The 24,202-nt window shown below is 42.5% G+C and overlaps 1 protein-coding gene and 1 pseudogene across 5 annotated transcripts in view; one reads left to right on the forward strand and one right to left on the reverse strand.

Annotated features, from left to right (window-relative positions):
• The window catches only part of LOC143301521 (MOB kinase activator 2-like), a 72,299-nt gene extending 58,756 nt beyond the window's left edge, over window positions 1-13,543 (forward strand). For all 4 annotated transcript variants that reach the window (XM_076615874.1, XM_076615875.1, XM_076615872.1 and 1 more), the window contains one exon: window positions 886-13,543. In XM_076615874.1, the coding sequence (XP_076471989.1) occupies window positions 886-1,439 (554 nt within the window). In that variant the 3' untranslated portion in view covers window positions 1,440-13,543. The remainder of the gene's footprint in view (window positions 1-885) is intronic.
• A 6,460-nt stretch (window positions 13,544-20,003) lies between these two features.
• LOC143301501 (dynein light chain LC6, flagellar outer arm pseudogene) lies at window positions 20,004-23,244 on the reverse strand (annotated as a pseudogene). The gene is made up of 2 exons (XR_013057791.1): window positions 23,132-23,244; window positions 20,004-20,321 (listed from the first exon to the last, which is right to left on the reverse strand). The product of XR_013057791.1 is annotated as a dynein light chain LC6, flagellar outer arm pseudogene (transcript).
• Window positions 23,245-24,202: the final 958 nt, after the last annotated feature.

Below are 24,202 nucleotides of genomic sequence, written 5' to 3' on the forward strand. Positions count from 1 at the left end.
ATTGTGGGGAGTTGGATGAGGTAACCAGATTGTGAGTACCCAGATTGTGGGGAGTTAGATGAGGCAGAATGGGCTCCATTGGCAGCAGGAGCCTGCAGCAGTCCTGATGAGCTCTCCATCAACAGGAGGAAACAGTTGTTGCTGGCTGATGCCCAAACACCTCCCCTGTGGGGGAACAAAACACTTCAACACCGCTCTTAGTGGAGATCTTTCCCCTTGACCTTGAACCCCCTTCTGCTAGCCTGTCATGTCATTAAGGTATCACATTTTGTCACAGGACAGATGTTTTGGTGATGCTTGTCCCTTCTATGTTGTTGGGAAATGAAATACCAGGGCCTGCATTTATGATTGTAATATTTGTGTGGGTGTACATGTGCATTTTATATAAGTATGTGAGTGTATGATATTGGACATGTCCAACTTCCTTTTTTGTTCTGAAGAAAAGTTAGAAATAAATCATCCTTGATGTGATTTTCTTCATTATTGATGTAATGGCTCATTAATTTTTTTTGTTTTAGATTTTGTTTGTGTGTGGATATCTTTTTTCATCATTATTGATGTTTGTTTAAGTTAAGTGGATTTGTAGGGGGCAGAAAGCTTCTGCATGAATTCATAGACCACCTTGCTAGTGTCAGCCTTGAAATGGCCTCCTGTGGTGGTCTGGGATGTTAGTGTGTGTGTGTGTGTGTGTGTGTAAACAGAAATTAACAACTTCTAGTGTAAGGGACATTGGTGACAGATAAAGGCCGCAGATCAGTAACTTGGTTCTATTCTCTTTTGCCAAGCAGATATGGTGCGGTGTATATATCTATGGATTTGTCGATATGCATTGACATATGCAGAAACTGAAACTGTTCTGCTGTCTGTTTCCATGGCCCTCAACAGGTCAGGAGTTCCCGGCGGGCTTCCCAGACACGATACGCAAGATCCACCGCTACCTGTTCCACGTGCTGGCCCACATGTATCACTCACACTATGCGCTGATGGTGACGCTGGGCATGCACGGCCACCTCAACACCCTCTTCTCCCACTTCATGGTCTTCTCAGTCCACTTCCAGCTGCTGGTCGACAAGGAGGCTGAGGTCCTGATGGACCTTCACAAGGGGCTCCTCAAGGCCATGCAGGACCCCAACCAGAACACTGACAGCTCCGCTGCCAAGGATGGCAGTCCCGAGCAGCCCGGGGACACCCCCCCACCGACTGAGGCTGGAGACCACACCACATCGTTGGGGGGGGGCCCCGCCTCCCCTTCCTCACCCTCACAGACTGTGTGTTCCGCCGATGCAAAGACTGGCTCACTTCCGCCGCAGGCACAGACTGGTAGCGTAGAGTCTGCTGGCAAGGGTTGCGGCTCCCGCTCGGGGTCTGAGAATGGTGCTGCCGCCACGGGGACAGGGGTGCACGGGAAGAAGACTGTGGTGGATATACCTTCTTCGTAGTGACTCCCCCCGCTAGCCTTGCTTGTCTTTCAAGGGGGTGATGGAAGAACTGGGGGTGGGTGTCATTTTTTTTTCTTCTCCTCCCCCCCACTTCCCCATTTCTCCAACCATCTCGCCTCCTATACCCTCCCCACCCCCCTGCAACATTCTTGTGTTGTTGTTTTCAGGGGGAGGAGGGATTTTTTTTTGTCTGTGTGCAACTAGCAGGGAGGACAGGCCATGGGGTTGCTGGTTCTGGCACAGACAGTGTGGTGATGACACACATCATCAGTCCAGTCTTGCATTTTCCCCACAGGCAGTGCTGTGCAGCATGAATGAACACTTGTTGCAATCACAATTGGTGTGGCTGAAGCCTGAAACTCCCCCACCACCAACCCCCACCCACCATCTCCCAAACATCTTCCCCTCCCACACTCATATTTTGCACACCCCACCCCCACCCACTTTCCTTCCTCCACTTTTTTTCTTCTTCTTCGTCCTGCCCCCACAATCCCCCATCCACAACCAGCCCCCACTCCTCCCCTCACTTCCCTTTCCCAGCACCTGCTGTGGAGTTTTAAAAAAGTGGGACCTTGCTGTGGATGGAATCAGCAAAGCCAGCCATTTTGCCCGCAGTGCAGAGCTTGAGTGTGACTTAGCAGTGGTTGTGAACAGACACCCAGCCTATTGCCTGTAGAGAGCTTGTCTCCTGTGGCCGCACGAATCCTGTCAGCAAATCTTTGGGGGTTGGGGGGAGGGATGGTCACAGAAAACTGCAGTGCATCTGGCTGTTCTCTTCTTGAGAGCCAGACAGTTCATATAAAAAAAAAAAACAATTACAACAGCACAACAACAACAGCACAACAACAACAAAACGCAATAACAATAACAGCAGCACAACAAGAACTGAACTGCAGGCTGTTGGGACTGGTGGGTTGGTTGGGGGGGGGACGTGGCACTGCAGCCTTGGTTTTTGGGGGTCCTGTGGCCTGACTTGTTGACCTCCACTTGGTTGTGCTGCGTTGTGGGCACACCACTGACCTGTGATTTGGGAAGCGCACTCTTCTAAGTAGACGCACCACAGCATTTTGGACCTAGCTGCTGCTACTGGTTCTGTTGGGACTTAGGCTGTTGATCCCCCCTGTTTCCTTGCCTTTCTTTATTTTGTTTTGGCTTTTTTCTTTCTTTCTTCTCCTTCTCCACTCTCCTCTCTCTTTCATTTGGTGTGGTTCCTGTGCTGCAAGAGATGAGGTGGATACGTGTTGGGGGCGTGTTTGGACTGGACAGTGTGTGCTATATGTGACTTTTTTTCCTCTTCTTTTTTCTACATAATATTTGGAAGTTCATGATTTTTTTAATAGCTTAAACAAACAAAGAAACATCAGGACAAAATAACAAACATCTTCTTTATTCACTGTCCAACAGAAGTGTATGAAAATAAGTTCACTGTGTGGAAATTAAAGTCCAATGTCTGTAAATTGAGAGAAGGGGCTGGTGGCTGTATGAGAAAAAGAATGCCAATAATATGTTTTGATTGTCACCTTTATGACAGTACTTGAAAAAAGGTGTGTATGGATATCTATCCGTTTTGCAAGTAAGAAACATTGTTGCATCATGTGTCTTAACAGGGAGCACTTTCAGTAAAAGGAGACCTTGTTTGACTGGCTTGACCACAGCTTTACATGATGAGGACGACTGTTGTCTCCTCATTAAAAGTCAGCATGTGATGCAGTATTGATGCAACTGATACTCATTGTCACCCCTCTTGTCTTTGTCCTGTTTATGCTCTGAACTTTAGTGTCAAAGCCGTGCTGGAGACATACAAATAACATGGCAAGAGTGACGGCTTTCTCTGTTACCAACTTCTACAGAGAGGTTTAAAGAAAGGTCTGAAGGACAGTGACCAAGATGCGTGCCATTATACTTGCTATGATTCAACTTTAAAACAACAACAACAGTCGTTGCTGGGTTAGCCTTCAGACACAGGGCTTGGCTAACACATGGATTCCTAAAGTTGGAACCATGTCAGATCGCTCACTGGCTCAGGGACGGTTCTTTGCTGGGAAGGGCCACTGCACAGCCTTTTTTGAAACCATCAAGAGAGCTGTGCTGTTGAAAAAAATCACACAGACTAGTGGATACAATCAGTGATATCAGGGTCCAGTCCTCATCAGAGTTGAAGAATTTATGAGAACAGCATTTTGAATAAACATAAGAATTAGGGAAATGACAGGGAGGGGGGGGGGGGGGAAGGACTCCATAATAGCACACCTGCCCACGGTTGACATTTCATTAATTTGCATGCAAGAACACTTGTCAGAAGAGAACACAGACACTTTGCCACACACATGCCTACTCAAATGATTTAGCACTCTGCATTTTTCTTTCCTTTTTTTTCTTTTTTCTTTGTTGTTATTGTTTGTTCTCTTTCCATGTTCCAAAAAAGGCCTTGCAGGAAGCATCTTCAAGTGTAGTCCAGAACAGTCCTAGAAGCAGCGTTTTTTTTGTTTATTTTTATGCCTATCACTGTACCCAGGAAAGTTGCGATGATCATTTCTCTGTGGATCAAGTCACCGAAGAAAGATGTGGCAGCACAAGTGGGGAGAACTTGTAGCTACTGAAGTGAACAGTTTTGTTTGGCGGGGAATCGTGACATCAAATAGGCATGGTCTCATTTTACTGGAGAACACCCCAGTTAAGTTTATTTCCTGTGTACAATGAGAAAGTGAAGTAAATTTATGTGATGGATCAGTCAGAGAAGTCTCCACACACAAACAGCGATAGGTGTGTGCTGATAACATAGTTGCATGTACCTACACAGCACATCAGTACAGAAAATGTTAACATGTTTGGAAAAAGTGTGGATGCTCAGACATGCTTGGGGATACACACACTGACACACATGCATATATATGCATGATATACATGCATACACCCAACCACCTCACTTATATTTTGTAATGCACACATTGCGCACACAAAAACATCCAGAGTTGTGCTTGAATAATCTAAAAATTTAGAACGCAAGTCTGCCACAAAGGTCCACAGAAATGCCTAGATAACTAGTTGTCAAACTGACAGATGCCAAACCTTGTGGTGAGAGCAGAAACAAAGATTAGAAACAGTAAAGGTCCCATAATCTTTATATGGTTATCAAGACAACTAATACATTTCCACTGTGTCTTGTGCTTAGCATGGGAAGGGGGGCCCATCTTATCCTTCCACCATTTTAACCTTCCCCAGTCAAAGTCAGGTACACATTCACACCTGGGTGGAGTGAGGCCTCAAACTTGAGTAAAGTGTCTTTAAGAACACCAGTATGATGACACAAAAAGATGGTTCTTCAACGGAACAGAATATCTGCACAATAATAATAGAAGAGTCAACAGCAGATTTGATTAAATTTGTTGTTTTCAGCTGTTTTAAGCTTCAGTTAAGGACTTCAGTTTTGTAGAGACAGCAATTTGTCTGATTGCATACATTCAAATATATGCATACATACAGTCAGACAGGCACACAGATACACAGAGGAACACAGTTCTTGTTTGAGAAATGGACCCAGTGATAAGCGGGATCCCGCTGCATGTGACTGGTGGTTTACCTCTCTGTTGCCACTGGCAACCTGATTCCCCTGTAATTGGCTGTACATATTTCTTGGTGATATACCTGACAGTTTCTCAGTCCTGTACTGATTGATGTCCATAATCCAGAAGTGAGGAAAGTATATATATCTATATATGAATAAGATATACACACATATATTTATACAACAGCTACCTTGTGTCCGTAATGCTGAGAGGATGTGTCATTCATACGAATGGCCAGAGTGAAATAGGGTATTTGCGTGAATGACAGTGGAAATAGTTGTAGGAATACTTTCAAAAGATGTGGCATTCATTTGAGTGGCCAGAGTGAAATGGGGTATTTGTGTGAATGAAAGTGGAAATAGTTGAAGGAAAACTTTTTTTTTTTCTCCATTCCATTTGAAAAGTTATTTCTGTGTCTTGCAGTTTTAATGTTGTTCAGATTTAATGCATAAAATGTTAACAGCTGATGGTAGTCTTCACTGGATCTTGTTGTCGATATTGATTTTCCCTGAAAAACTGATTATCTCCACACAATGAAAATGCACTTTTTGAAAAAAACAAACAACTGATGGATGATGTACTGACCAGTGAAACAGGGTAATGAGTCCCTCCCACCCTCTCCACCCGCCTTTCCCACTCCACCTTCCCTCCCTGGCCCCTCTTTATTCTCTTTTTCCACAGCCTTTCAGTTAATATTGTTTCAGATGTGTGGTGTTTTTTTTTCTTGTGCCTCACAATCCTTTCTCCCACCTAGACCCAGTACACCATACAGCACACACATGCAGAATTAGGGCACAGGGGTTTGTTTGATTCAGTGCAGCCAGATGATTCCATAGCTGTTGGTCAGACTTCGAGACAATTTAGACAAGCTTTCAGCTGTGGATTCCCTTCTCCTTTCTTTCTCTCGCATTCCATAGTAAAATAAGTAACATGAGTTGGTGATGAAAACGAGATTTTTTTTTCTTCTCATTTAAAAAGTATTTTATCTTATTTATCTATTCTGAAAGAATAAGAACCTGAGAGCTCACTCTTCCTCTTCTCCCTTCCTCTCTCCATCCCCCCTTCCACTTTTGATGATTGATGAAACTTGTCTCTGCATATATTCCAATATCAGTTTTTTGTGGTGCTTGGGTTGTGGTTGTGTAGCAGGACTGAGCTGTATTTGTTGTGCTTTCATTGGCCTTTTTCTTTCTTTTTTTAAAAAAAAAAAAGAACATTTATGCTTGTTTTTTTGGTGTATTTTTTATTATGACCATGCATCTACAAGTAGTTTTTGATTGTGCATAGTCTGGATTTGGTGTCCACATGGTGTGAACGAAGTAGCCTGCAGAATTGTGACAGTGTGTGTGTGTGTGTGTGTGTGTGTCTGTCTGTCTGTCTGCATGTCTCTGACCCCTCCCCCTTCTCCACTCCATACAGGCTATATCCCCTCTGGCCTTGTTCCAAGCCAGGTGAGGATGAAACCAACCTGTCTGTGTACCTCATGCTGGGTGTTGAAGTGGTCTGTTTCCATATTCAGCACTATGTTATCAAATGGAAGACAGCATAGTGGGTGATACATGTATCGCCTCTTGTGTGTGAAGGTGTGAAACAACTGAAAAGCACAGACCATCCAGATTATCATGCTGTAGACTCTCTCTCTCTCTCTCTCTCTCTCTCTCTCTCTCACACACACACACACACACACATATATGAGGGTGACTGGTATTTCACACAGTGACATGGTTCAGAGGTGGCAGGAAAGAGGACCGACTGTGCTGTGCGGTGTGGAATTTCCTTGGTGAAGTTGTACCTCAGCTCTGCACCATCTCATAACAGTGTACTTGATTCCCTTCTTTTTCTCCTTTGTGAATAGGGGATCGTTTGAAAGAGTGCACCCAGTATGATGATGATGATTATTATTATTGTGTTGGATGAGTGTCTTCTTCTCTTTGTTTCATTTGTTGTCGAGCCTCATGGATCCATTATTGCAGTTGCTGTTGGTTATCATTTGGATCATGGAAGCATCTAGGTACTGGACGATGCAGTTGGTGATGTTCTGACTGAAGATGCAGGAAGGAAGGTCTACAGACACAGCATTTTGGCCCTTTGAAGCACTGAAGAAGGAGAAAACTGAAAAGTCCAGAAAGTTAACACTTCCAGCAAACTGGCTTACCTTGAGTTGCAGGGGTTTCTGCCTTTTTTTGCTCTGTGAAATTCTTACCCTCCTGCTTTCCATCTTCAAATCGGCACAGACTTTGTTTTCGTATTCTGTATGGTTGATCAGATAGGTAGCAGCAGCCAGTGTTTGCCAAAGTCCTTCATGTGGTGAAAGAGATTGATCTCCTTGGGCCTTGGCCAACCACTTACATGCATGTCTGACTCTCTTGCAAAAGAGAGAAAAACTAAAGCCAGAAGAGACCATAGTTCATACACAAGAGGAGGGAAGTTCACCCTCACCAGGGTCGTTGTACAGGTGGACAAGTTCAGTTCATTTCAAATTTACTGGCACTCATAATAAAAGAGCAGGAAAACTGAAAGGTGAATGAATTGTGTTAGTTCCAGACACCAAAGCACCACAAATATAACTTCTGCATCCTGTTAGCAGTAAAAAGGTTATTGATTTATGTTTGAATTCCAAACATCTGAGCAATACAAAGATAACTTTTGTGTACTGTTGCAGAAAGACGGGTGATTAATTTGTGTTTGAGTTCCAGACATCTGAGCAACATAAAGATAACTTCTGCATACTGCTAGTAATGCTGATGCTGTCCCATGCACTCTGTGGCTCAGTGCCCTCTGTAGTCAGCCAGTGTGTGACTTTGAGATATTGTATCACTTACATTCTGACCTGATTGTAACAAGAAAAAAAAGAACTCATATCTTCTTATGTTTGTTGTCCAGTGAAGTTATGAAGCATTCATGGGCTTCACCTGCCCAGTACACTTTTGTTTCCAAGAGTTGGCAGTTAAGTGTATGACTGTTTTTGCCTCAGCACTTGGACACCCATATTCACAACTATTAGAAATGAGTTGCACACTGGTCATTTTGCCCAGCAGACAGTCTTGAGAGTTGATGGACATTACACAAACTAAATTTTTCCATTGCTTCATATTTCAATATTTGTGTGTGTTAAACAGTCTGTTTGTAGTATGCTTGAGATGAGGTTTGCTTGTCGGGGAAGGCATACAGTTCATATGATTGGTTTGGAATACAGAGGACAGTTGGTGACCAACAGGTGTGAGGACAGTGTCTTGAGAGGATTGATGATGATGATGACAATGATGATGGTGATGATAACAATGATGGTGTTGGTAACAGTGAGAGGAAAAGAAATGTTGCTGTTTTCCTGATCATCTGTGTCAAAGGTTGCATGTCAGTGCTGCATGCATTCAGTCTGAAGTGCACAGAAAATGTTTCAGCACAGGTCAGCATCAGGTCATTGTCAGCTGACATTGAAGTGTGTGTGTGTGTGTGTGTGTGTGTGTGTGTGTGCACCACATTTAGTACTGACCATTGAGTGGAGAAGTCACCAGGTATGTACCCTCAGTAATGAACAGACCCTGTTTATGAAGTGATATCCTGTGCCTTCATATCCTGTTGTTGTTTCTCAGTCTATCAAAACCCCTACACCAGTGTTGTCAAAGGATCTGTTTGGGTTACAGGCACACCCCAGGTTTCTGTACGTTTCCAGCCACATCAAACTTGCTTTAAGAAGCGTGTGTTCAAACCATGAATATAGAATTTGTGTTCAGCATACCTGACAAAAACGGGGGGTATGTAAATAAAGAAAGACCCCAGACGTAACACTTCAACTATGGACAGATAAAAAAAAAAAATTTAATCATATTACCTTTCTCTTGGGTGGGTTATTATGCTGCCATCAGACAAAAAGTTTCTGAAGCAGTTCTTGTGTGGTTGGTATTCAGTTACGATTTTTGGCAGGAATGGAAAAGCAACCCTCTCCCCCCTCCCCACTCACACATACACCAGCTAACGGTAAGACTTGTCAAGTCTACTACTACTATCTCCGTAAAATATGTCTTGCATCTTCATTCCATACAGATTGACAGTATTATTTCGTGACATGCCTCAATATATTAATGAGAAATGCATTCACATATTAGAGAAGACAGAAGTTTGTTCTCAGATCCATGCAACATATCTTGGTTCCTATTTATATGGGCACAGTTCCATGTTTATGCATACCCACGAGTAGTTATTGATTGAATTCCGGGTCCACTGTACAATTCAAGACACAATCCCACATTTGGTCTTTCTTTGCTCCTGTTACACCTGTTACTAGTGTTAGCATGTAAACTCACGAAACAATGATTTGCCATGTGGTGTTGCTGTGGGGGTGTGTGGGGAGGGAGGTTGATTTGGGAATGAATATTGCATGATGTGTAAGATACAAGATACACAGGTCAGGTGTTGAAGGGTGGGTAGTGTATGCAAGACCAATTTGCTTTTGCTGGATGGATCTGTACCTGGTTAACTGCTGATGTCTTTTGCAATGTATTGATCACATTGTCCAGTCTAGTCAACAACTGCACTTGCACTCTGCTGTTTCTGCCAACAAAATTTAGAACAATCCCTTTTTTTCTTGCCTGGCCACAAGAATGTAGACTGTTCTGTGTTCATGCATCTGTCCTAATGAGCGTTGGGTCTTTGATAGCTCAATCTGATTACTGGAGCAGACAAGGGGATAGGCCTTGTCCAGATAAGTTGTCATGTCAGTAAGCAGACTTAAGGTTATAGAGACCTTCAGGGGAAAGGCTGTAAGGGGATAGGCTGTGCCCAGATAACGTGTCACATCAATTAGCAGACTTAAGAAGGGGGTTGGTCTTAAGGGGAAAGACCTTGTTCAGACAAGGTGTCATGATGATAATCAGACTCATGACCCATTCCCAAGGCTGCTCTCACTCCACACATGACATAATGGCACAGCACAAAAAAAAAGCAAAAAAAAAAAAAAAGCATCTTTCTGGATTGTAGATACTGTCTTCATGCTGTGTTTTTTTCTTTCTTGTGTTTGGGTGTAGAGTGTGCATGCATATGAACAGAAGTGCAATATGACTGTTTTTGTTTTATCATGACATCACTGACCAGAAGTCTGTGATTCTGGGGATCTGCATGGAGAGCTAGCTAGCAAATGGAGTTGTCCAATTTGTTCTTTTGGTGTGCTTTGATGCCGGCTGCATAATCCAGGCTTTGATTTGATTTGTGTATCATTCTATTGATTTGATTTTTTTTTTTTTTTTTTTTTTTTTAGAAAATTTCGCTTGCATTTGTTATTGTTTTTGAACAGACAAACTGATACATACAGACACAGACACAAAAGACACAGGTACAACCAATACCTGGCTAAATTTTCTCACTGATTTGGGGCCTCAGACTGTTATCTTGCACTCAAGTGAGCTGTTGTAGAAAGTTACATTTCCATATGACCTCCCAATACATGTCCCTCTCAGTAGGGTTGATACTGTTTCAACTTGATTTCACTGATAGATTTGTGGCAAAGAAAACAGAATGGGAACTGTTTTTTTCCAGAGAACAGTAAGATGACGATCGCATCAGTCATGACTGCTTATGTCAGTGACAGAAATGTGTTTATTTCAGTCAGCAATAGCAACACAAACCATCCACCATCAGTACATGAGTTTTGTGGCCTTCCTCATGCTCCAGACTGCTTTGGATCTGGTGTTAATGCAGATATTGGACAGACCTTCAGGTCAACTGTACCCCAAGTTTCACAGCTTGTAAGTTCATAGTTCAGTCTTCCAAGAAACGGAAGGAAAAAATCGATTATGATCAGTCAAAGCGGGGACTGTTTATGTTCATAGTGTAGTCTTCCTTAAGAAAACAAAGAGGAAGGGGTAGGGGGTGGACAGATTTTTACCAGCAATCTATCAGCTGCGAGTGTGAAATGAAGTAAATCATTGTCAGGTTGGTGTGACTCAGTTATAAGTGGGTCATTGGGTCAGTACAGGTCAGGGGTTCGAAATAACAGTTCACTGCATTAACTTTTCTTCCGCCTCATGACAGATTACTCCGACCCAACATCTGGATGCCAGACTTTGGTAACGTGTCAAACCCAGCAGACAAACAAACCAACCTTAATCCAGTCAGTCATACAACAAAGGCACATTTTTGCAGAAACAGAAATTTACCATAGCTTGATGATTGTGGAGTCCGGCTATCTGTATTTGTTTAGGCGTCAAGCTTGGGTTTGACAGTCCACAAGTAACCGCACGCGCAAAATAGAAATTAGAATGCAGGTTATGTTAGAGTGACAGGGAGGGAGCTTTGTGTTGTCGACCTTCGTTACTGTGTGCCAATGTTTATTATAGTGCCAAAACCTCAGCACTACTTCTCTGTGTGCTACTTTTGTTGGAAGCTTGTGTGTATCACTGTATATGTGTATAATGTGTGAGGACAAAGTGTGTGTGCTTGTGTGTGTTGGTATGTAGAAATGCACCCTTTTGAAATGGGTTTCCACAAGGTACATGTGTGCTTGTGTATGTATACAAGTACATGTGCACACTAAAGCTTGGAAATTGCCTCAATATCCCAAATTTTGTCCTGTGTAGGTGTGTGATGGAAGAAGGTTTTTGTTGTTGTTTTTGTTGTTGACCATGATTTTCTTTGTTTTGCTTATTCCGTCCCGTCAGTAGGCTTGATTTTCATGTTCCTTTCTAGTGATGTTGTCAGAACAACTGTAGTTTATGTGAGACAGGCACTGATCTTGGTGCAGTAGCATACCATGTCTATTTGGTTTCTCTGCTTTTTGGTGATTTTTTTGTTTGTTTGTTTGTTGTTGTTTTTTTCCAATGAGCATGTGAGTGCCAGTGTGTTTTCATGGTTGCTTTGTGCATGGTTATTACTCACCAAGTCAGAAAGAAATGGAAGTGGTGCATCTGGGAAACCAGGACAAGAACAGATTTCCCAGAAGACACATGGACCATTCTGTGGAGATGGGCAGAAGAGGAGCTGGGCAATGTGTAAGTCAGCTCGTTCTGACAATGCAGTTTGCAGAGGGGGGGGGGGGATAGAGAAAGGGAGGGAGAAGGGGAGGGTGGTCCCTGTGTGCTGTTGTTTGTCTGTGTTAACATCCATTCCATGTCAGAACCAGGGAGGTGTTCACCTCCCACGCTTGTTGACTGGGTGTTCTCATCTTCTCTGGGAGATCTTTAGAGCACCTTGGATATTTCCCTTTTTCTTTATAGTTTGTGCAGGAGAGAGCGTTCTCCTTTGCAGTGGTATACTACCCCAGGAAACTCTTTGTCAATTTTGATTGGGTTTAAACTGTGGAGAAAGTTTTCTCTTGAATACCATGTGTTGGATACATTTAGTTTTCGCTTGCAAACTGTGCAGGATATCAATTGTAATGCACTTGTGTGAAATCTCCATTTCTTTCTTCATTGTATAGTTTGATTGGAGTTACCTCTCCTCATGCCTGAGAGAGAAAACAAAATCCCCTTCCTCTCCCCTCCAGTTTGAAAGTTGGTGTGACTGTGTTAATGTTTCTTCTCTCTTGTTTTATGGGTTTTTTTTCTGATTTGGGTTCTGTCAGTTCAGTTTGGGACTGTTCTAAGTATTGCAATGGGTTCTTGCTTTCTCCGTCACAAGTCAGGTTGATGTACTGTCTTTGCTTGAAGGGAGTAGTGTTTATGCAAAAGGGTAATCTGCTAGTTAGATATCTCAGCAAGGTAATTAGTTGATTTGTTTTGTTTTTCAATATCATTTGAAAAAATTAATCTAATATGACATTTGTTGTTTAATGGAAAGAAACATTCAGAGACAATCTTTTTGTGATGTTTTTATTGTTTGCTTTCAGATTCCAATCAGATTCAGGGTCTAATATATTGAAACAGCTTTGCACAAACATGACTTGATTTTTTAAAATAGTATTTTAAAAAACAATACTGAGAGAGACGAATGTTCTCACAGAATCAGTGACGGTGTTGACATACACATATATGAAGTTTGAACTGTTTTTCTGTGGACATTTGTACTTATTTCCCAGCTTTGCACAGGGTATTATATTTAGACTGAAAGTGTCTGGCGAAGGTATAAGTTTCTGAGGATCTCTTGCAGGAATATAGCATCCCCACCTCGTGTGAGTGTTTTGGAAAAAAATGTCTGCTAAATCACCAGTTCATATAGACTCTTCTCTCTCTCTCTCACTCACACACACACCCACGCACACAGAGGACTGATAATAATATACATAACAAAGGATCATTCTGATCAATTCAGGTCTTTCAGAAATCTCCTCATTACATTTGGCACATGATCCGAAAGCATCGTGATGCATTTGCAACCCCTGATGTTCTCATAGCAGATTTGCTGTTAGCCTAGTGACTGTTGTGAGACAGGAGTGGATTTTTCCCTTCTTTTTTTGGTGTACATAATAATAAATCAGTAACTATTGCGCAGAAGCAGTGGTGGCCGTTGTTAGCATGGTGTGAGCTGCAGTGTGGGAGGGATGGGTGATGAGCAGTTTGGACAATAAACGGTTGATCTGCTGCCTAGTCCTGCAGACCACCAAATGATTCCTTTTGTGAGGGCCTGTGTGTGTGTGTGTGTGTGTGTGTGTGCATGCATGAGTGTGTGTATGTGTGTGTATGCGACCGCATGCATGAGTTTGTGTGTGAGTGAATGAATGTGTGTGAGTGTGAATGAGTATGTGTGTGCACACATTTGATCATTGTGTTCAAGTTCAGTGACTGACTGAGGGAAGGTTTAATTTCCTATCAGCTGAACATATGTACCTCAACAGACAAGGTGGATCTGCACATGAGTGTCTTGCAGATAAGATACAACAATGACCACTTCTCCACATTTTGGTTGTTGGTTCACTAAATCTGAGAAGGGGACTCCAGAGGAATGCTGTAGGTGTAAATTCACAATGAAGATTAATACCACGCTCGATCTACTTAAAGTCACACTCAATCATACATGTACTCACCTTCAAGTAAAAAACAGGCTGTAGCCTACAACTCTAGTGAATCAAATAGAGAAAATGGTAGACGAGTTTATGCCCGACACTGAACAGGTTGATCTGACCAGGAAGACATGTCTAAGTTTTACACCTCAAGTAATCTTATGTGGTATCAATTCCTCAACTCGAAGTGCTGGATTTTTATTAAGTTAAAAAAACGCATCCCCCAATCTTTTTTTTTTTTTTAATCTTTTTTTTTATTTTATATATATCAAGATACATGTCTGGTGATGGAAAGTGACTGAACACATTAAGTGAGGTGGGACTATTTCAGATATCACATGGTGTGGGGAGAGAGTCCCAGTTTTTGTTTGGGGCGTCTTCAATACTGCCACTTTGTGTGTGTGTGTGACAATTTGAATGTGGTGACGCCTTAGAAATAAGTAATAAATGTTTATTTTAAGGAAATTTAAACACTGATTTTGGAAGGAATAGATATTTCCGATCTGCCTGATTGTTACGTTTTATCATCATCAATCCAGTCTAGGTGTAATAGTCATAAAGTACCTGTTGAGACTAGACGTCAGAATATTCCACATGAAGTGCGTACTTGTCGTAACTGATACGGATATGATTGGAGTGAAGGTATCAAAGCGTGCGACTGAACCATATATGCTATACCACACCTGCTGTAAACAATAAAATAAAATGAAATAAAATATATATAAAGTTAGTCAGCAGATGCCTGACCTTCAATTAAACACAATGTACTGATCAAGCCTTGAGAGCCTTCGCTAGGTTTCTGTCAAGTAAAACATAACAGAAAATTAAACAAATATATTAAGTAAAACATTAACAGAAAATGAAACAAATATGCCAAGTAAAACATAACAGAAAATTAAACAAAGTAACAAGACTGCAAAAAAAATAAAGGAAACAAAATAATTATTTTAATGTGTATGGTCCAAAGACAGAAAATGCGGCTGCTGATCGTGGGGTGCTTGGATCTGGGAACACAACTGATAGGTCTGAAGCTGCTCATGGAGAATGAGATGGGGTGTAGAGGTGATGGGCAGTAAGTGACAGATAGAGAGGGGCAGATTTGTTAACGCATTTTGATTGATTGATATGGATGCTTATATAGCGCCTATCCTTGATTGGAGACCAAGCTCTAAGCACTTTATAAATACGGGGTCATTTGCACAACAGGCTGCCTACCTGGGTAGAGCTGACTGACAGCTGCCACTGGGTGTACATCATTCATTTCCTGTGTCATTCTATCAGATTTCAGGCACGCACATGCAGACTTGTAACATTTTACGTGTATGACCATTTTGCTTATTTACCCCGCCACGTAGACAGCCATACTGTGTTTTCAGGGGTGTGCATGCTGGGTATGTTCTTGTTTCTATAACCCACTGAACGCCGACATGGATTACAGGATCTTTAACATGCGTATTTGATCTTCTGGGTGCTTATGCACGCGAAGGGGGTTCAGGCTAGCTGGTCTGCACGTATGTTGACCTGGGAGATCATGAAAATCTCCACCCTTTACCCACCAGGCACCGTCACCGAGACTTGACTCGCATTTATGACAATGATGATCTTGTTCTCTACTCTGTGTGAGACAGGGAACCAGTGTAGAGAGATTATAAGAGAAGAGTGATGTCCTCAGATCTTCTTGCTGTTGTTGCATAAAACTACGCATTGTTTCAACTTAATTTACACTGCTCCCACCTCCTTCACCGCCCCACTCCCACTGTTTTAGAAAGAACTCTAAATTACTAGTAATTTTTTTTTAATTGCATCTTAAATACACAGTTGTGTGAGTGTGCACGCATCAGTCAATGTGTGGGTGTGTACTGGTTCGGTGTGTGTGGCTCATATTAGTCATTTCTTATGATTATATTTAAATGATGTGCCTTCTAACGTTTTAACGTTGCATCTTATCCGAAAGACCAGCGGCCAGATAAAAACTCAGGTCAAACAGAGTGAGGTGAGGGCCGGTAGAATGAAATCCCGGTCCCTGCTTGAATCGGCGAACTTTGCATCCATCTTTTTTTTCTTCCATCAACATCGCCAGTGCTGTTGGTTGCACGAAAAAGGTACAAAAGAAATTCTAGAATGTGAGAGGGTGTTAACGCGACACGCCCCCCCCCCCCCTCACCCCCCCGCGGGGGAGATTCGTTGGAGATGCGAACACACCAGTGGACTGCGCCCCATCTCCCCTATCAGTTAACATAACATCCCTCGGTAGCCCAGCTGAATTGCGCCCAACAGCAATCTCCCACAACACGACAATTTTCAGCAGCATACTGATGTTGGTCGTTGAGTGGAAGAACAACAACAAACAACAAAACATCGAAAGGTACGTGCACGGATTTTTTATTTTTTTATTTTTTTTATGTCAACTAACTGGTCTGCGGAACGCCCCCCAAAATGTGGCAATATAATCAACGTGTTGATTGTGGCTACACAACAGAAGAAGAAGAAGAAGAAGAAGCACGTTCTTCTTGCTGCCTTTGGGTTCTCCAACATGGAGTTAAAGGGAGACTAACCCTTCAACTGAGAGAGTACAAGAGTACCTTCCCTTTGTCAATGCTTACACGTTGTGGGCTGCATATTCATGCGCTTGCTTATCTTCGTACTTGGGATTCTCTCTTGAGGGCACATAAGACCGTGTGGCTGTGTCTGGTATAGACTTAAACCTGGAATTGCGACAATTCTGCCAGTATATAATACTTGCAGTTTACTGATCCGACAAAAGAGATATTTAATTAAATAAGGTGTGTCAGAAACACAGTTTTCAACTCAGCCAAAGCCGTCAAGCAACGCTAGGTGTGGAATGATTGTCGTTAAGTGTGGACAATGAAAATCGGTTTTGTATCTTCTAAATACCTGATCTATTCTCATCCAAACCCTATAATGGTGTGGTTTTAGTTTCCAACAGCAGTCACACTGAAAACAAGAAAGGCAGTTCGCTTAACTTGCATAAATAGCCACAGCAGGTCTTTAGAACCTGGAACAACTCCCCCCCCCCCTCCCCATCACCCCCAACCCTCCCCCTGACCACCGCCACGGTTCCCCACAATCCCCCCCTCCTGCCACCCTTCCCAGTTACTTTACTACCCCTGTCCTCCCCATCCACGGCTGCTGCAGAGGCTTGGCATCATGTCGGTGCACGCTGAACGTGCACTGGCTGGCCAGGCCACCAATTTTTTTTTTTTTTTTTTTTTTTTTTAAATCCTCACAACAGCGCAGTCTTCGGCAATCTCCCCAAACTACGACAGAATCATCAGTAGAATGATGTTGGTCGTATAAAGGAAGAAGAAGACGAGACTGGTCACTTTCCACCTGGCCAGTCACTGGTAAGAGCCTGCGCGGCTCTCTCTCTTGCTGTGTCGCACACAGAGTGTGTGTTGTGTGCCTTGTCCCAACGACCAGCGTTATCGCTATATCGCTGCATTGTCTTCTCTTATTTCTTTATTCATCTTTATCTTCTCCTTCTTTACTTACTTAACTATTGTAAATAAAGCAATAGAAAAACCCTTTTGTTACTGGTCTGCTATATGCCCCTGACATCTTTTCTATCCTTTAATTCAGTAAATCATTATTAATTCTTTTGTACCGTCCCCTTTCTATAATGATACCACTCGGGTGCATGGTTACAAAAGTGGCGTCGCCAACAGGATATTGATCCATTACAACAAAATTAATCCAAACTGTATTTTTTTTGTTTCAAATTCTTTTATCCAAATTACCCCAAACAATAAATTAAAACCCCTTACCACAAGTGTACTTTGTTACATAGTCACGCAAATTTAAAGAACAAACCTGTACAGAAATGGTCAACCTACATAGGCCTACACATTGTACACGACTACGGTTGTATTGCGGTATCATACTAGAATCAGTACACGACTACGGTTGTACTGCGGCATCATACTAGAATCAATGTATTGATGAATAAGATGTTTGTGTTTTTTTTTCCTGTGTTCTTTTGATGTTGAATGGTGAATGTTCAAAGTGGTATACTATTTTCACGTGACTTCCCAATGTATATATCGTCAGTATCAGATTCCATGTAACTTTTGACAAAAATTCTTGGAAAGAACAAACAACACAACGAAGAACATTTTCGGACTGATTAACCCTTTCACTGCCAAACTCGCATTTATGCTGCAGCTAGGTAGATGACCCATGTCACTGAAGGGTGACCAGATGATGGGTCTGTTATCCATGAACCTACTGCTCTTTATGTTTGGTGGCAGGATTGGCCATATTTTCTGCACATCAGACAACATATTTTCTGTGTTTATTGCACACGGGAATTTTGCACTCTAAATTGACTGGCGGTGAAAGGTTGACTAAATTGACTGGCGGTGGGGTTAATTACTTTCGGGAGCATTATGCAGGAATATCCTAAGTAAAATTCAATAGTAAAATTGATTCACTGAATGGATTTCACATCGTCACTGAATGGTTATGACAGCAACATATGGAAGTAAGGTTCAACGTTTCTAATTGAGATAGGATGGGAAAGGGGAGCGGAGGGTGAATACTATTCACTTTGTATGGACAGCTGCTATCTTCCATTGCTTTTTTGATTACCTTATCTTGCTTTTATGGACTTGCATGACTTCTCTCTCTCTCTCATGCGCGCGCGTACACACACACTCACACAACACACCATTACAAACACGTACATACAAATACACAAAAACAATGAAACGAATATATCGATTTATTTTCAGAGAGCCACGGACAAACAATCGTAAAACTGAGTAGAACTATCAGCAATGGTAACAAATAAGCAAAATTAATTACAAAATGAATGACAGACGTCAGCTTCGAACTTTCGTCTGTGTCTCACCCTTTCAGGGTAAAATAAAAATACTAAGTTTATCGGCACATGACAAGGTCTTTCACCTGAAACTGAGAATCGTTTGACAATTATAGGCGGGCATAAGCTGACACTCAAAGGGTACACACCACGTACTGTCGTCTGATCGGTCGTTCGAGCCCAAGGCTTGTATCATCCTATAATGCCTTCGGGGACTCCCCCTGCCTTAAGCCCCCACCCCTTCACCCCCAACCCTCCCTCAGTTTTCTTGAACTCTCTCTCTCTCTCCCGTTGCTAACAACACACATTATTACGTGGTCGTGTCGAGCTTAAAGTTTTTGACTGCACATTGCAATGTTTGGCGTGGCAACAAATCTCTTGTCTAAGGTCGTGGCTGCAACTTGCAAACTGTATACCGACTGTACATGCTAACTTGCATTTCTGACATCTCCCTTCTCCCTCTTCCCACACCTTATCCTGAACACTTTCGAGCTTGACAGTATAAGGAATGTGGGGTGGTGGGGAGGGGAGGGGGGGAAGACGTATTCCAAAGATACTTCCAGGAATTCTCAACATTTTCGAATAGATCTGCGTGTTTTTCTTGACCTTGTAACCCAGGGGAAGTTTTCAAAAGATGATTCCCTAGTCTACATCTTAAGTCCAAATTCTGTAAGCAAATGAGCATGCACAAAACATGGGGTACTGCATTGCAAAAACAAATCAAGTATTTTATGAACTCAGTAATCGCAGACTGAAAATGAACAAACATCTTGCAAAGTAACATGAGCAAAGTCATTTGAGTTTACACATTTTTTCACTTATGTCGAATTCAAACCAATGTCCAATTGTTTTAGACAAATGTTTGTTGTTTCAGCGCATTCCCAAAGACGTGAAATGCACGATAATGCAAAACCATGCAGAACAAATCAAAGATACCTGGCCGCCGTTTCCTTGAAAGTCCCGAAGTCCACTTTTATCAACAAAGTGATTATTCTTTGAAATAATGTTCTTTCAGTGTGTGTTCTGCGTGTTACAACGATCGTGGAAACCGTCTCTCCTCCCCACCTTTCTCCCTTGAACACACATTCAGTCCCACAGTCTCAAAACACGAGAACTGAGATACGCTAATTCAAACATGTCCTGGACGTATTGGTAATGTTCACTCTTGGCAGCAGAACTGAAAACGAAGCAAGAAACATAAATAGCAGAAAGAAACAGCGCTGCCTGTATGCAGCAGCAGCCACTGACAAAGAGTGAGGCTGTCCTAAGACTCATCCAGACTTGAACAACAAGATGGCCATCTGGCCCAGATAGAAATAGATGAAGTGTTTGGTCTCGTGCGTGACGAAGCTCCCAAAGTTCCTTCCGACGATGCAGTGCCACGTGGGGCTGTACTTCTTGTCGAACTCTCTCTTGATGTGGGAGGCGATGTCTTTCTCGATCTGGAACTTGTCCACGGCCTGCTTGGCGCAGTCCACAGCATCCTCCTGCATCCTCTCCGCCATGTCGGCGTTCTTGACCACTACTTTGCGCTCACTGCCACTCATCTGCAACAGGCCATGGCGTGACATCGTGATCAGACTGAAGATAAAAACTGTCAGGTTTTAAGCCCATTTCCTTAGTTTCTGCTACAGAAAACCACACCCGATCATATAAAAACGATTTTGAAAGAAAAAATAAAAACAAACAAAACAAAACAAAACAAAAAACAAACAAAAACAAAAAAACAAACAAACAAAAAAAACCGAGAGGAAGAGAGGGAGAGAGAGAATTCTTGTACCAGGACCTTTCCGAAACATGACCAGAACCGCACATCAAATCATCCACAACAGCATCAACAATCAGTGGTGCATGTGTCTGTGATCGTGTGCCCAAAATTCGGCTGACGGAGTTAGTGCCCGTGACCAAAACCGGAAGAAAGGGAAGGGATGAAGAGGGTGGGGTTTTTGGGACAGTGGTCCTTTCACTCGCTGCCCATCGAGTGCTAACCTATATACTATTGCACTGACCCCCGCACCACACCACCCCCAACACACACACACAAGGGGGTTCGGGGGGCGGGGGGGGGGGTGAGGCAAACAGACCGAGACCGAAACAGAGAGAGAGAGAGGGGGGGGGGAGACAGACCGAGACCAACACACACACACACACACACACAGAGGGAGAGAGAAGCAGACAGACCGACCGACCGAGACCGAAACAGAGAGAGAGAGAGAGGGGGGGGGGAGACAGACAGACAGACCCCCCCCCCCCCCACCCCCCCACACACACAGAGGGAGAGAGAGAGAGGGAGACAGACACGGACCGACCGGCAGAGACCGAAACAGAGAGAGAGAGAGGGGGGGGGGGACAGACAGACAGACCGAGACCGAAACACAGAGAGAGAGAGGGGGGGAGACAGACAGACAGACCGAGACCGAAACACACACACACACACACACACACACACACACACAGGGGGAGAGAGAGGGAGACAGACAGACCGACCGAGACCGAAACAGAGACAGAGGGGGGGGGGGGAGACAGACAGACAGAGAGACAGACCGAGACCGAAGCACAGAGAAAGAGAGGGGGGAGAGAGACAGACAGACAGACCGAGACCGAAACACACAGAGAGAGAGGGGGGGGGGGGAGAGACAGACAGACAGACCGAGACCGAAACACACACAAAGAGAGAGAGAGAGAGAGAGAGAGAGGGAGGGAGGGAGGGAGTCTCTCAGAGACACACACACACAAAGGCCCACAGACAGTCAGAAATGTTTGAGGGAGGGAGATTACTGGAAGTGTTGCATTGATCCCCAAAGAATAAGAAAGACAAAGAATTTAGAGCGAGCGAGCGAAATACACACACACACACACACACACACACACACACACACACACACACACTATATATATATATATATATATATATATATATATATATATATATATATATATATATATATATATTTGTGGCTGAAGGGACAGTAACCGCGAAAAGAACGAATGACAGAGGGAAACAGGCACATTGACGACAGCAAACAACCCGATGCAGTGGTTCTTGAATTAAACCGAAGGATTCTGACATGAATTGACCATAAACTCGTACCAATGGTGCTTTATGAACTTGAAATCATAATAATAATAATAATAATAAAACAATGACCATAAACTCGTACCAACGGTGCTTTATGAACTTGAAATCATAATAATAATAAAAAAAACAACTAAAGAATGTTTTGTTTTTCTACACATAATGTATTGATAGGCAGATTCTTTCTATACGAAATGTAGATTTAACAAAGTAAAGCCAACACTAGTCAAGTTCACAACAAATCTATTTTTAAAAAAACAAAAACAAATAAATAACAACAACAACAACAACAACGAAACAAAACAGGGATATGATAAAAGTCAAGTTTATTTTCATAGGCTTTTTTCCACATTTCTCCCTCCTGTGGTGACTGACGGAGTGAACGTCCACGCATCGTGAACACTACTCATTCCGCTTTAAGGGAAACGTGTAGACATTACCGTTTTAATGTACTAATGCAACTGAAAATAAACTTGTACATAAGTGGTCAATGTACATAGGCTTTTGCTTTGTACAGGACTACAGTCATATTGCAATGTCATTCGAAATTGGAGTTTGAATTGTACTCCTTGTTTGGTGATATATAACTACCATATCAAACTCATGCAACCTTGGCCAAACATAGCAAACCGCCAGCCCTGGTTTACAACAGTTTGACATGGTACGGTATATGACACCAAACGATGTGCTGACGAACACTAATTTTTCTGCCTATGTTCTTTTGATGTTGAATGGTGGATGCTCATAGCGGTATTCTATTTTCACGTGACTTCCAATAAATCGCATAATTTTCTACACAATTTTGAATAAAAAAATTGGGAAAGAATTAAGGATATCGTTAATACGAATATTTTCGGACTGAAGGATAATATTCGGGAGCCAAATGCAGGGATACCATCACCTTCATTAGCAAATTAATTATTTCACAGATTGATCATGACAGCATTAACTTGAAGTAAGTCTTAACGTTCAACATTTATAATCGTGGGAGGGGAGTGGGGTGGTGAATACAGTTTGTATGTACAACTGATATTTTCGATCTTTTGTTGCTTTCTTGATTTTATGGACACAGTATCGCTCCAGCATTTGGTTTGTCCGACTCTCTCTCATGCACACACACACACACACACACACACACACACACACAGCACACATTTACAAAAACGCACACAAAAACACATTTGCATTAAACAAACACATCCATATTATTTCCAGACAACCAACGGCAACATGTAAAAATAGAAAAAAAAACTATCAGCACAAATAACAAAATGAAGTTACCTTCGCACTTTCGTCTGCTTCGCACCCTTTCAGGCTGAAATAAATACACCGAAGCTGATCGGCACAGGACAACGAAGGATTCCAAGTGACAAGCTCCGAGTCGTAACGGCCTTCAGAAGCTGACAGCTCTCAAACAGTTCACTGCACTGTCGTCTGATCGGGCGGGTGATACCAAGGCTTGTTTTATCCCATAATGCCTTTGGGGACTCCCACTTCTTCACCCCCCACCCCCCCTCCCCTATTTCTCTCCACTGTTTTTAAATAACTCTCTCTCTTTATATATATATATATATATATATATATATATATATATATATATATATATATATATAGATGTGTGTGTGTGCGTGTGCGTGTGTGTGTGTGTGTGCGCGCGCGCACGCGTGTGTGTGTGTGTGTGCGTGTGTATGTGTGTGTGTGTAGCATTGCGTAGTGTAGGCCCTGTTCCAGGGCAGGGACTGGATGTAAAAAAGCGCGCCAGTGCTTTTCTATTATCCTCGAAAATAAAGAATTTTGTCTTGTCTTGTCTCTCTCGTTATTCTGACGATTCTCAGAAGGAAGTTAGAGAGGAATCTGGCCCGCCCCATGTTTGTATTGATTTTGCCCGGGGTAAATTTTAAGGCGGGAACAAATGTTAAGTGCACATCGCTGATGGAACTATTCCCCTGTGGGTTCAGTATGTCCGCTGGCAACCGCACGTGAAGCATGCGGAGGTTCGGACCAAACTTTCAACTGTTCGGTTGAGCATGCATGATTATGACCGTGATCCGAACCGATTTTCACGTGATGCATTTTCTCATGGCTTGTTAATTGATAGAAAGGGGGGAATGTGGAAATCTATCTTTCTTCTGATAATGTCAAACAGAATGTCAGAACACCTGAAATAACATTTCCCAACTTGTTAACTGTGTAAAATTGTTTCCTATTATTAGGTATAATAACCTTTTCCTTTAATCATGGAATGGTAATGGTTTGCGTTAAAAAAAACATATTCCACGACTATCTCTCTCTCTCTCTCGTTTGACTTACGTTTGATAATGTGGTTTTGTTTATATCACTTAATCAGTTGGA

The sequence above is a fragment of the Babylonia areolata genome, chromosome 27, assembly GCF_041734735.1.
Source record: "Babylonia areolata isolate BAREFJ2019XMU chromosome 27, ASM4173473v1, whole genome shotgun sequence".
Taxonomy (NCBI): domain Eukaryota; kingdom Metazoa; phylum Mollusca; class Gastropoda; order Neogastropoda; family Buccinidae; genus Babylonia; species Babylonia areolata.